Genomic DNA, 15,214 nt, shown 5'->3' with positions numbered 1-15,214 from the left:
AAATTATAGTAAATTTTAAATTCTTAAAATTGATTTTTATTAAATAAACAAGCATTTAAATATGATAAATAAACGAAAATTATTTTTCTAATATGTTTTTTAATTACTTATATTATAAAATACATCATACCAAATTTTTAATGCTTAATGTCGAACTTTAATTTTTAATGAACAAACCAGCAATTAAATATAAAAAACAAACAAAAATTATTTTTTAATTTATTTTCGAATTATAAATATTATAGGATAAAACCGACCAAAATTTAAAAACCTAATAACAATCTTTAAATTTAAATAAACAAACACCTATTAATTAGTACTAAGTGACAAAAATTAAATTCGTTTTTGAGTTACTAATATCATGATATACAATTGACAAAAATTTTAAAAATTAATAACAACCTTTAAATTTTAAATAACAAACACCTATTATTAAGTTATTAGTGATAAAATTAAAATTTTTATTTATTTTTGAGTTACCAATATCATTTTATACAAACGGCCAAGATTTAAAAACTAAATAACAATCTTTAAATTTTAATAAACAAACACCTGTTATTAAGTAATTAGTGATAAAAAGTAAAATTTTAATTTATTTTTGAGTTAGTAATATCATAATATACAATTGACCAAGATTTAAAAAATTAATAACAACCTTTAAATTTTAATAAACAAACACCTATTAATTAGTAATTAGTGATAATTAAATGTCGTAAATAGGAGGTTTCCGATTCGTTGGGATAATAACAAACATACTAAAAATTTAGAACTTATAGTTTTAAAGAACAAAAGTTATCGTCTTTCAAAATTCTGACTAGAAAGAATAAAAACAATAATAATAATAATAATAATAATTAAATTTTAAATGCCTTATATCAAACTTTTATTTTTAACAAACAAACAAGAATTTAAATATAATAAACAAACAAAAATTAAATTTTTAATCGATTTTCGAGTTATTAATATTATGATATATAACTGACCAAAATTTAAAAACTTAATAACGATCTCCAAATTTTAATAAACAAACACCTATTAATTACTAATTAATAATATTTAAATTATCAAAATAGGAGGATTGGAACACAATATGATAATAAACAACATACTAAAATTTTTAAAATTTATATACACAAAATCAAAAGTTATTCGATTTCAAAATTCGGATTAGTAAGAATAAAAATAAAAATAATAATAAATATACGGACAATAACAATATGTTTCGAAATCTAAGATTTCGAACCATAATAACTAGATTTATTTGATAAATAAAATATGGTTCGAAATAAATTGATTATGTTTAGCATAAATTTTATTAAATGAAAAAAGATATGCGTAAACATTTACTAAGACTATTACATATATTTGATTTTTAATAAAAAAACATGTATTGAAATAACTCATTAGTATAAATTGTTTTTGGGGGGGAGACCCCAGACGAGACCCCAGACCCAACATATAATGGCACATTTGCTCTTACATCTTATAAATAAATATCTTACTATTTGTGGTGCGTAATAATTTTAAAGAAAATAATTTTAAAAATTTAACTTTTAAGGAAACTTTAAATATTATTACCGTATCATATTATCAAATGTAATGTGACACGTCCGCTTCAAGCTAAAGTCATAAGACATTAGCTTAAATTGTTGCAGGGGGGCCCACAGAAAATTGCACATTTGTTCTTACATCTTACAAATAAACATATTAAAGAAAATAATTTTAAAAATTTAACTTTTAAGCAGCTTTTAAAAATTATTACCGTATCATATTATCAAATGTAATGTGACACGTCCCCTTCAAGCTAAAGTCATAAGACATTAGCTTAAATTGTTGCAGGGGGGACCCACAGAATAGTGCACATTTGCTCTTACATCTTATAAATAAATATCTTACTATTTGTGGTGCGTAATAATTAAAAAAAAAAGAATTTTAAAAATTTAACTTTTAAGAAAACTTTAAAAATTATTACCGTTTCATATTATCAAATCTAATACGATACGTCTCCTTGAAGCTTAATTTATAGGACATTAGCTTAAATTGTTAAATGTGGGTGACCCTACGGATAATTGCACATTTGCTCTTATATTTTATAAATAAATACTTACTATTTGTGGTGCGTAATAATTTAAAAAAAAATAATTTTAAAAATTTTACTGTCATGGAACTTTAAAAATTATTATCGTATCATACTATCAAATGTAATATGACACGTCCCCTTCAAACTAAAGTCATAAGACATTAGCTTAAATTTTTGAGCGAGAAGTGGGCCATAGATAATTGCACATTTGCTCTTACATCTTATAAATAAATATCTTACTATTTGTGGTGCGTAATAATTTTAAAGAAAATAATTTTAAAAATTTTACTTTAAAAGAAACTTTAATAATTATTATCGAACCTGTTAACTTTTATTAAATTGTTTTTCCGTGGATATAAGTTCGTTATTACAATTTTTTTAAACCTAAGTTTATAAATGTTAGGAATTACCGCATTTTTACCATATCACAATATCAAATGTAATATAACACCCTTTTAAGCTAAATTCATAAGACATTAGTTTAAATTGTTGGGCGGTGACCCCACAGATAATTGCACATTTGCTCTTACATCTTATAAATAAATATCTTACTATTTGTGATGCGTAATAATTTTAAAGAAAATAATTTTAAAAATTTTGCTTTTATGGAACTTTAAAAATTATTATCGAACATGTTAACTTTTATTAAATTGTTCTTCCGTTGATATCAGTTCGATTATAAATTTTTTTAAATCTAAGTTTATAAATGTTAGGAATTACCTCATTTTTACCATATCACAATATCAAATGTAATATAACACGTCCCTTTTAAGATAAGTCATAAGAAATTAGTTTAAATTGTTGTGAGGGGGGACCCCACAGATAATTGCACATTTGCTCTTACATCTAATAAATAAATATCTTACTATTTGTGGTGTGTAATGATTTTAAAGAAAATAATTTAAAAAATTTAACTTTTAAGGAAACTTTAAATATTATTACCGTATTATATTATCAAATGTAATATGACACGTCCCTTTAAGCTAAAGTCATAAGACACCAGCTTTAATTGTTGAGTGGTGGGGAACCCACAGATAATTGCACATTTGATCTTATATCTTATAAATAAATAAATAACTATTTGTGGTGCGTAATAATTTTAAAGAAAATAATTTTAAAAATTTAAATTTTATGGAAATTTAAAAATTATTATCGAACATGTTAACTTTTGTTAAATTATTCTTCCGTTAATATAAGTTCGTTATCTAAATTTTTTTTAAATCTAGGTTTGAAAATGTTAGGAATTACCGCATTTTTACCATTTCACAATATCAAATGTAATATAACACGTCCCTTTTAAGATAAGTCATAAGAAATTAGTTTAAATTGTTGTGAGGGGGGACCCCACAGATAATTGCACATTTGCTCTTACATCTAATAAATAAATATCTTACTATTTGTGGTGTGTAATAATTTAAAGAAAATAATTTTAAAAATTTAACTTTTAAGGAAACTTTAAATATTATTACCGTATTATATTATCAAATGTAATATGACACGTCCCTTTAAGCTAAAGTCATAAGACACCAGCTTTAATTGTTGAGTGGTGGGGGACCTACAGATAATTGCACATTTGATCTTATATCTTATAAATAAATAACTATTTGTGGTGCGTAATAATTTTAAAGAAAATAATTTTAAAAATTTAAATTTTACGGAAATTTAAAAATTATTATCGAACATGTTAACTTTTGTTAAATTATTCTTCCGTTAATATAAGTTCGTTATCTAAATTTTTTTTAAATCTAGGTTTGAAAATGTTAGGAATTACCGCATTTTTACCATTTCACAATATCAAATGTAATATAACACGTCCCTTTTAAGCTAACGTCTTAAAACATTAGTTTAAGTTGTTAGGAGGGGGGACCTCACAGATAATTGCACATTTGCTCTTACATCTTATAAATAAATATCTAACTATTTGTGGTGCGTAATAATTTTAAAGAAAATAATTTTACAAATTAAACTTTTAAGGAAACTTTAAATATTATTACCGTATTATATTATCAAATGTAATATGACACGTCCCCTTCAAGCTAAAGTCATAAGACATTCGTTATAATTGTTATGGGGTGGACCCACAGAAAAATGCACATTTGCTCTTACATATTATAAATAAATATCTTACTATTTGTGGTGCGTAATAATTTAAAAAAAATAAATTTAAAAATTTTACTTTTAAGGAAACTTTAAATATTATTACCGTATTATATAAATTGTTGTAGAGTGGACCCCACAGCAAATTGCACATTTGCTCTTACATCTTATAAATAAATATATTACTATTTGTGGTGTGTAATAATTTTAAAGAAAATAATTTTAAAAATTTAAATTTTATGGAAATTTAAAAATTATTATCGGACATGTTAACTTTTGTTAAATTATTCTTCCGTTGATATAAGTTCGTTATCTAATTTTTTTTAAATCTAGGTTTGAAAATGTTAGGAATTACCGCATTTTTACCATTTCACAATATCAAATGTAATATAACACGTCCCTTTTAAGCTAAAGTCATAAAACATTAGTTGAAGTTATTGAGGGGGGTACCCCATAAATAATTGCACATTTGCTCTTACATCTTATAAATAAATATTTTACTATTTGTGGTGTGTAATAATTTTAAAGAAAATAATTTTAAAAATTTAACTTTTAAGGAAACTTTAAATATTATTACCGTATTATATTATCAAAAGTAATATGACACGTCCCCTTTAAGCTAAATTCATAAGACATCTGCTTAAATTGTTGAGGACGGACCCCACAGATAATTGCACATTTGCTCTTACATCTTATAAATCAATATATAACTATTTGTGGTGCGTAATAATTTTAAAGAAAATAATTTTACAAATTAAACTTTAAATATTATTACCGTATCATATTATCAAACGTAATATGACACGTCCCCTTCAAGCTAAATTAATAATAAATTAGCTTGAATTGTTGATTGGGTTGAGCCCCTCAGATAATTGCACATTCGCTCTTACATCTTATAAATAAATATCTTACTATTTGTGGTGCGTAATAATTTAAAAAAAAGTAAATTTTTAAAATTTAAATTTTATGAAAATTTAAAAATTATTATCGGACATGTTAACTTTTGTTAAATTATTCTTCCGTTGATATAAGTTCGTTATCTAAATTTTTTTAAATCTAGGTTTGAAAATGTTAAGAATTACCGCATTTTTACCATTTCACAATATCAAATGTAATATAACACGTCCCTTTTAAGCTAAAGTCATAAAACATTAGTTGAAGTTGTTGAGGGGGGTACCCCATAAATAATTGCACATTTGCTCTTACATCTTATAAATAAATATTTTACTATTTGTGGTGCGTAATAATTTAACAAAAAATAATTTTACAAATTAAACTTTAAATATTATTACCGTTTCATATTATCAAACGTAATATGACACGTCCCCTTCAAGCTAAATTAATAAGAAATTAGCTTAAATTGTTGAGTGGGTTGAGCCCCAAAGAAAATTGCACATTCGCTCTTACATCTTATAAATAAATATCTTACTATTTGTGGTGCGTAATAATTTTATAAAAATAATTTTAAAAATTCATCTTTTAAAAAAAATTTAAAAATTATTACCGTATCATATTATCAAATGTAATACGACACGTCCCCTTTAAGCTTAAAGTTATAAGACATCAGCTTAAATTGTTGAGTGGGGGGACCCCCCAGATAATTGCACACTTGCTCTTACATCTTATAAATAAATATCTTACCATTTGTGGTGCGTAATAATTTTAAAGAAAATAATTTTACAAATTAAACTTTTAAGGAAACTTTAAATATTATTACCGTATCATATTATCAAACGTAATATGACACGTCCCCTTTAAGCTAAAGTCATAAGACATCAGCTTTAATTGTTGAGTGAGGGGGGGGACACCACTGAAAATTGCACAATTGCTCTTACATCTTATAAATAAATATCTTTCTATTTGTGGTGCGTATTAATTTTAAAGAAAATAATTTTAAAAATTTTGCTTTTATGGAACTTTAAAAATTATTATCGAACCTGTTAACTTTTGTTAAATTGTTCTTCCGTTTATTTAATTTCGTTATCTAAAATTTTTTAAATCTAAGTTTATAAATGTTAGGAATTACCGCATTTTTACCATATCACAATATCAAATGTAATATAATACGTCCCTTTTAAGCTAAAGTCATAAAACATTAGTTTAAGTTGTTGAGGGGGGACCCCATAGATAATTGCACATTTGATCTTACATCTTATAAATACATATCTTACTATTTGTGGTGCGTAATAATTTAAAAAAAATTAATTTTAAAAATTTTACTTTTATGGAAAATTTAAAAATTTTTATCGAACCTGTTAACTTTTGTTAAAATGTTTTTCCGTTTATATGATTTCGTTATCTAAAATTTTTTAAATCTAAGTTTATAAAGTTTAGGAATTATCGCATTTTTACCATATCACAGTATCAAATGTAATACTAGATTTATTTGATAAATAAAATATGGTTCGAAATCGTTTGATTCTTTTTTATAAAGAATTTATTTAGTAGGTTTATTAATTAAATTATAAATTTAAATATGAACTTTTTTATATTTAAACCTAATTTTAACAAACGAACACACATTCATTGATATTGTAACAGAAAAGTAAACTAAATTTAAAAGCAAAATACCGATCTTAATTTCTTAGTAATCAAACGAGTATTAAAATATAATAATAACAAAACAATTAAAAAGAAAAATTTTACACATTTTTGACTTACTTTAACATTTTACTTAAATTTTCAACCAATATTTTTTATTTTAATAGACAGCGAAAGGACGATTTTTGACGGCGACCAGAACGCTATTAAATTATTCAAGCGTTAAACTCACACTGATTCGTTATTTTATAAAAAAACTAAAATAATAATTAAACGATATTTAGCTAGAGTTAAATCTTCATTTTAAATAGCAACATACAAAATAATAATACCAACAACATATTAAAATTTCAGAAAATTTTATCTTTAAATTTTAATAATAAAATATATTAATTAGTAATTAGTGACATTTAAATGTCGTAAATAGGAGGTTTGCGATTTGTTGGGATAATAACAAACATACTAAAAATTTAGAACTTTTACTTTTAAAGAACAAAAGTTATCGTCTTTCAAAATTCGGTCAAATAAGAATAAAAACAACTAGATTTATTTGATAAATAAAATATGGTTCGAAATTATTTGATTATTTTTTACATAAATTTTTATAAATAAAAAAAAATATGCATAAACATTAACTAAGAATATTACAAACCTTTAATTTTTAATAAACAAACAAGCATTTGTATATATAATACAAACAAAAACTAATATTTAAACCAGTTTTAAGTTGGTGATATCAGGATATAAATTATAGTAAATTTTAAATTCTTAAAATTGATTTTTATTGAATAAACAAGCATTTAAATATGATAAATAAACGAAAATTATTTTTCTAATATGTTTTTTAATTACTTATATTATAAAATACATCATACCAAATTTTTAATGCTTAATATCAAACTTTAATTTTTAATGAACAAACCAGCATTTAAATATAAAAAAACAAACAAGAATTATTTTTTAATTCATTTTCGAATTATAAATATTATAAGATAAAACCAACCAAAATTTAAAAACCTAATAACAATCTTTACATTTAAATAAAGAAACACCTATTAATTAGTAATTAGTGATAAAAATTAAAATTTAAGTCGTTTTTGAGTTACTAATATCATGATATACAATTGACTAAAATTTAAAAAATAAATAACAATCTTTAAATTTTAATAAACAAACACCTATTATAAAGTAATTAGTGATTAATATTAAAATTTTAATTTATTTTTGAGTTAGTAATATCATAATATACAATTGACCAAGATTTAAAAAATTAATAACAACCTTTAAATTTTAATGAACAAACACCTATTAATTAGTAATTAGTGATAATTAAATATTGTAAATAGGAGGTTTGCGATTCGTTGGGATAATAACAAACATACTAAAAATTTAGAACTTTTAGTTTTAAAGAACAAAAGTTATCGTCTTTTAAAATTCTGACTAGAAAGAATAAAAACAATAATAATAATAACAAGAATTATTTTTTAATTATCTTCAAATTTTAAATATAATAAGATATAACCGACCAAAATTTAAAAACCTAATATCAATCTTTAAATTTGAATAAACAAACCCATTAATTAGTAATTAGTGATGAAAATTTTAATTTTAATTCATTTTTAAATTAACAATATCATGATATACAATTGACCAAGATTTAAAAAGTTAATAACAACCTTTAAATTTTAATAAACAAACACCTATTAATTAGTAATTAGTGATAAAAATTAAAATTTTAATTCGTTTTTGAGTTACTAATATCATGATATACAATTGACCAAAATTTTAAAAGTTAATAACAACCTTTAAATTATAATAAATAAACACCTATTAATTAGTAATTAGTAATAAAAATTAAAATTTTAATTCATTTTTGAGTTACCAATATCGTATTATACAATTGACCAAAATTTAAAAAATTAATAACAACCTTTAAATTTTAATAAATAAACACCTATTAATTAGTAATTAGTGATAAAAATTAAAATTTTAATTCATTTTTGAGTTACCAATATCATATTATACAATTGACCAAAATTTAAAAAGTTAATAACAACCTTTAAATTTTAATAAATAAACACTTATTAATTAGTAATTAGTGATAATTAAATGTTGTAAATAGGAGAATGAAAACATAATCTGATAATAAACAACATACTAAAATTTGAGATTTTTAAATTCTAAGGAACTAAAGAAATCTTCTTTCAAAATTGGGACTAGAAAGAATAAAAATAATAATAATAAAAATAATAATAATAATAATAATAATAATAATAATAATAATAATAATAATAATAATAATAAGTATAATGACAATAACAATATGTTTCGAAATCTAAGATTTCGAACCATAATAATAAATACACTGACGATAACAATATGTTTCGAAATCTAAGATTTCGAACCATAATAAATAAAGAGTTATATACTAAGTCTGCCTGAGGCTATAATGCCATTTTAACAAAGCGCTTGCTTTTGACGTTGCGTTTGCTTAAGTGAAACGCCAGTTGTCGTCCATACCAACTACGTCATCGTTTTCTGAGGAGAGTGATGACGTCATGGTCGCGGAAAGCGAGATGCCGAGTTTCAGCGTGTAGCCGAGCGAGAAGACGAATGTTGCGCAAAAGCTCCGCATAAATTGGCGATTGTTATTGCTGATATGCGGCATATAAATATGGAAAATTAAGTTAAACAAATTTCTGTCCTTTTTACATATTCTTGATTATAGCAATTTTTGTGCCGGCAATGGGAGCCAAACCCTAAACCTTGGGTGTGTTTTAAAAAAAATAAATATTGTATCACGCGCATTAAAAATGTTTTATTTTTTTATTTTCAGTAGCGTAAAAATCCATTGTGTGTATTTCTATTGGGTTATAATCCTATTACATTTTATAAACGTGCAATATTCATGTTATCATTATTTAACCGGTGCTTATTGTTATATAAAAACATAAACACGCGGTCAAAATTTAATATAAAGCCCTTTAAGCGTATTCCTTTAGTTTACGTAGCTTTAAATTTATTTGGTTCTTAATTAAAGCAAAGATTTTGGTAATAATATAATTTATTGCAAATTGATTATGTTAGATTTCGTCTTATATACGGCTATTACTTGTTCATTATCAAAAATATTCACAAAATTACATGTTTATTCTTTGCATAAATATTTTTTTAAAAAAATAAAAAATTTTAAATCAAAAAATAATTATTCTGTTAAAACTGCACAGGTCCAATTAAAGTGTTTTAACATTTCGCAAAAATTTTCAGTAAAACAAAACTTTGAACCAATTTTTATTTTGTATATTATTAGGTTACGCTATGTCATATGACTTTGTAATCAATTATTTTTTCGTTTAATGGACACAAAGTTGGAAATATGATATTGAGATATTGTAATGGCATTATTGACACTTTTAGCCTTTTAATTTTATTGAAACAAAGTTAAAAATTATAATTTTTTTATCTTTGCAAGTTAATATTTATTTTATTTTCGGAGGACCTCCAAGTTGTAATGTATGGAGTTTAGGTTCAATCTTTATTTATACAATATTAATCCTATTAAAGCTTATTTAAATAAAATCGAAATAAATAAACAAAATCTTAGAATATGCATTCAACACTAAAAAAGAACTACCCCAAAAAAGTTGACATACAAAAAACACACCTTGCAAACAATAAAGATAACAGTAGGTGTAAACACGTGACCAAAAGAAATAAAAGTTGTAAGAACGTGACTAAAAAAGTAGATAACGACAGTCCAATTTTGTTACAATTTGTAAAAGGTATAATTTTTTTAATATTTGTATAAACACTAGGATTTTTAAATCAATACTTACTACATACCGTGTTCACGTTAATGACATCCAAAAACAAAGAAAATAAAAAAATATATTTAGTAGAGTTACATTAGTTTAAAAATATGTATACATATATACAATATATTGGTTATAGAGCAGGTACGTGACGTCATCAGTACAGCAATAAGCACATTAGTGTAAACAACATATTTTGCAATTTTTTTGATATTTTATTATTACCAGGAGTTATAACTCTTTTATTGAAATTTTATACAAAATCAAAAAATTAATCCTTTTCACGAATCGTTTTGACATAAATATCCAAGATAAATTTATTAGCAAAACTTTTAAGTACAACCAAAGTTACATTATTTTTATAGTTTGGTCTTAGGGTAGTTGTATGACGTCATCAGTACACCAATAACATTAAGCACAAATTTGTTAAAAAAATGATATTTTTAAATTGAAATTTGACAATATTAATTAAGGCGCAGTAGTGTAAAAACCCTAATTTATAAAAATAATGACTTTTTTATTAATATTTGTATAAATTTGATACAAAAAAATTAATTATACGAACGATTTATTATTACTAACAACCAGAATAGTATGAAAATATTACTACATTATTAGCAATTTAATATATTATTGTCTTGTAGTAATCAAAGTTAAACGATTTTACAATATCGTGCTTCTTATTTTGTAACTTAAAGTAATGATAACAAAATGGAAGGAAGCGCACCAAAAGGCTACATAAAAAAGGAAAAAGGCAAAACGCACCGATACGCGTGCGCACTAAAACACACAAGCTTCGATAACAATAATGTTTACGCCACATAATCCCCCTCAGAAGCGTCGTAAATACACAAAAAAAATAGCAATAACAGTTAAATCAAATAAAAATGTTTGTATTAGATCTTTTTGGGTCTACCACGACCAATATGTTTGGTTACTTGGATCGGCTGAGTGGGATCCGCGTGCACCGGTTTCAAACGATCCACCGAAACTATTTGTTTGTTGGCACCCATTTCTAATTCAAAAGTTTTTGGGCCACGTTTTAAAACTAAATACGGTCCTTGGTATGGTGCGGTAAGTGGCGGTCGATGTGAATCTTTACGAACAAAAACGTATTTGCAAGTTTTTAAGCTGGGGGGAAAATTTGTTTTTAGAATAGCGACATCGGCTGAGGAACAAAATTATTTACTTTTTCTTTTAAATACTTGAGCGTCGTTTTTGCATCATTCAAATTTGGTTCATGCTTTATTAAATCCCCAGAAACGGAAAGTTATCTTTAGATCTTCTTTCGGCGCGGTTCGAATACCCAAAAGTACCCATGGAAGTTGTTCAATCCAGTTTGGACCCTCTAGTCGTGCCATTAGTGAACTTTTAAGGTGTCGATGAAACCTTTCCACCAAACCGTTTGCTTGTGGTCTGAAGGCACACGTATGATGAATTTGTATGCCCAGTGTCTCGTTCATATTTCTCCAGATACTTGAAGTAAATTGCGCTCCGCGATCACTAGACAGGTTGGTTGGTATACCAAAACGTGAAATCCAATGGTATAAAAACATTTTCGCACAAGTTGCCGTTGTTGAATTTTTCATTGGAATAGCTTCCGGCCACCTAGTAAAACGGTCAACGATGGTAAGAAGATAAACATGGCCGTCGGAGGGCGGAAGTGGTCCTACAATGTCAATGTTTAAATCACTAAAACGATTCTGGGTTTCAGGATATCTAACCAATGGAGCGTGAACATGCCTTTGTATCTTGGATTTTTGGCAAGATAAACACTGCCTTGTCCATATTCCCACGTCTTTATTAAGCTCATTCCAAACAAACTTTGAGCTTATTAACTTCCGCGTTGTTCGTATAGATGGATGCGAAAGGTCGTGAATAATATGAAAAACTTTTTCACACCACTTTAGAGGAACAATAGGGCGAGGCTTGCCGGTCGAAATGTCGCAAAGTATTGAAAAGTCTTGTTTTTCAAATGTGACGTCGGCTACTTTAAGCTTCGTGTCGGCTGATCGATAACTTTGTACTACTCGATCTAATTGGTCCGCAGCAAAAAGTTTATAGTCCATATCGATGGTTTGATTGACGTTGAATATATTGGCCCGTGACAAAGCATCTGCTACAACATTACTTTTTCCGCTGATGTGTTGGATGTCTGTAGAATATTCGGATATTGCAGATAAATGAAGCTGTTGTCGACTGGACCAGAGATCAGAAGCTTTTGAAAAGGCGAAAATAAAAGGTTTGTGGTCTGTATAAATTGTAAAAATTCTGCCTTGAAGAAAGTATCGAAAATGACGCACCGCCAGATAAATTGCCAACAGTTCTCGGTCAAATGTACTATATTTTTCCTCCGCCAGCCTCAAGTGTTTACTAAAAAATGCGAAGGGTTTCCAAGCGCCGTCGATAAATTGCTGTAAAACAGCCCTTACTGCTTTTTGTGAAGCGTCCACAGTTATAACAGTTTTAGCATTGGCTTGGGGATGATATAACATGGCACAATGCGCAAGAGAAGCCTTTGCTTGGTCAAACGCGGACTGTAACTGTGGATCCCAATTTAACCTTGATGGCTTGCCAGCTATCTGTTTATAAATTGGAGTCATACTACGAGCAGCATCTGGAATAAAACGGAAATAAAAGTTGATCATACCGGCAAACTCTTGAAGACCTTTAATAGTGTTTGGTGGTTGGAAATTTTGGATAGTTTTTACTTTGTCTGGCAAAGGAATAATTCCATACCGGCTCACTTGATGCCCCAAAAAAATAATTTGGGTCTTGCCAAATTGACATTTTTTAACATTAACAATTGCACCGTGACATGAAAGTTGTTTGAAAAGTTCTTGTAAATGCTCAAGGTGTTCAGTCTGCGATCTGCTGGCCACTAATATATCGTCCAGATAAACAAAAACGAATTTTAAGTGTTGGAAAATACTATCCATAAGTCTTTGAAAGGCTTGAGCTGCGTTTTTCAAACCGAAAGGCATTCTTTTAAATTCAAAAAGTCCAAATGGCGTGATGACGGCTGTCTTCTGAATGTCTTCTGAAGCTACTGGTACTTGATGATACCCTCTTATTAGGTCAATTTTTGAGAATACGCAACATCCATCTAATTGAGAGGTAAAATCTTGAATATGTGGAATCGGATAACGATCCGGTTCCGTAACAGCATTTAGTCGACGATAATCGCCACATGGGCGCCAATCTCCTGTAGCTTTAGGAACTAAATGGAGGGGGGATGACCAAGGACTTGATGACCGTTGAATAATTCCTAAATTCAGCATTTTAGAAAACTCATGTTTTGCAATTTCTAATTTTTCTGGCGACAATCGTCGCGCTCGAGCATGCACCGGGGGGCCAGTTGTTGGGATGTAATGCTGGACTTTATGTTTGATAGTACCTTCATTAAAACGTGGTGTTGTTATATCAGGAAATTCTTTTATCAACTTGTCATATGATGAATTTATTTGTGAGAAAGTTGGTTTTGAAATATTAAAAAGCTTCCGGCCTTTTAAATCTACAACCAAGGAATGTTCGCGAATAAAGTCAGCACCTAAAAATGATCTCATGACATCAGCAATAACAAATTTCCATGCGAATGTGCCAGTAGGTAAGTGGACACGAATGATTTTTGAACCATAAGTTTGTATTTTTCCACCATTAGCAGCGATTAGAGGGTTTTCTTTGTTTTTCTTGTAGCGTTCATATCTTGTTGGTGGAATAACACTTATTTCGGCCCCAGAATCAACTAAGAATTTTATTTTAGATAGACAAAAAACAACCGGCTTTCTAGTTTTCCGAATATTGACATGGTGGGATACATTTCTTAGCATTTTTGCCAAATCGACGATGGTAAAAACAAAGAATTTTTTTAGAATCAGTTTTAGATACCGCATAAGAAGAAAAAGAAGAGGCGCTTTTTGTTAGCAAGATTGCATCTGCGCGTTGCGCAAGTTTACGCATATCTGCAAAGTTACTGTCGGCTAAAACCACACGCACGTCTTCAGGTAGAAGCTGCAAAAATATATGTTGAAAAAGGAAACAAGATTTGTGATTTCCTAAAAGAGCCAACATTTCGTTCATTAATTCAGAAGGTTTACGATCCCCTAAAGTAGGCATGTTTAGAATTCTCGACGCCCTTTCTTGTGGAGAAAGGCTAAATGTTCCGAGAAGACGCTGTTTGAGAGCGTCATACTTTCCAGTGGTTGGCGGATCTTCCAGGAAATCAATAAGACGAAGTGCGGTGTCCTGGTCTAATGCAGACACAACGTATAAATATCTTGTTTGGTCGGTAACAATATTTCGCAATTCAAACTGTGCTTCAGCTTGTTGGAACCAAACTCGAGGATGGGACGACCAAAAGTTTGGTAACTTAAGCGCAATGGCATTTTCTTCTTTCATTTTCTTAGAAATTACGTTTCTAAGCGTCGGGGTCACCAATGTAGTAATCAAAGTTAAACGATTTTACAATATCGTGCTTCTTATTTTGTAACTTAAAGTAATGATAACAAAATGGAAGGAAGCGCACCAAAGGCTACATAAAAAAGGAAAAGGGCAAAACGCACCGATACGCGTGCGCACTAAAACACACAAGCTTCGATAACAATAATGTTTACGCCACAGTCTTAAATTTAATAAATCGATTTTTTGATTGTATATAAATATGCAACTAAATCAGTTTTAATTG

At 27.1% G+C, this 15,214-nt stretch overlaps 1 protein-coding gene across 1 annotated transcript; it reads right to left on the bottom strand.

Moving 5' to 3' along the window:
* Nucleotides 1-14,316: 14,316 nt before the first annotated feature.
* LOC145763565 (uncharacterized) lies at nt 14,317-14,928 on the bottom strand. The gene has a single exon (XM_082575032.1). It carries the CDS (start codon nt 14,926-14,928, stop codon nt 14,317-14,319), a length of 612 nt encoding a protein of 203 aa, XP_082431158.1.
* Nucleotides 14,929-15,214: the final 286 nt, after the last annotated feature.

This window comes from Corella eumyota, chromosome 1, assembly GCF_963082875.1.
Source record: "Corella eumyota chromosome 1, kaCorEumy4.1, whole genome shotgun sequence".
In the NCBI taxonomy this organism is placed as follows: domain Eukaryota; kingdom Metazoa; phylum Chordata; class Ascidiacea; order Phlebobranchia; family Corellidae; genus Corella; species Corella eumyota.
The sequence above is the reverse complement of the archived record's forward strand: the minus strand, read 5'-3'. Positions and strand labels throughout refer to the sequence as shown.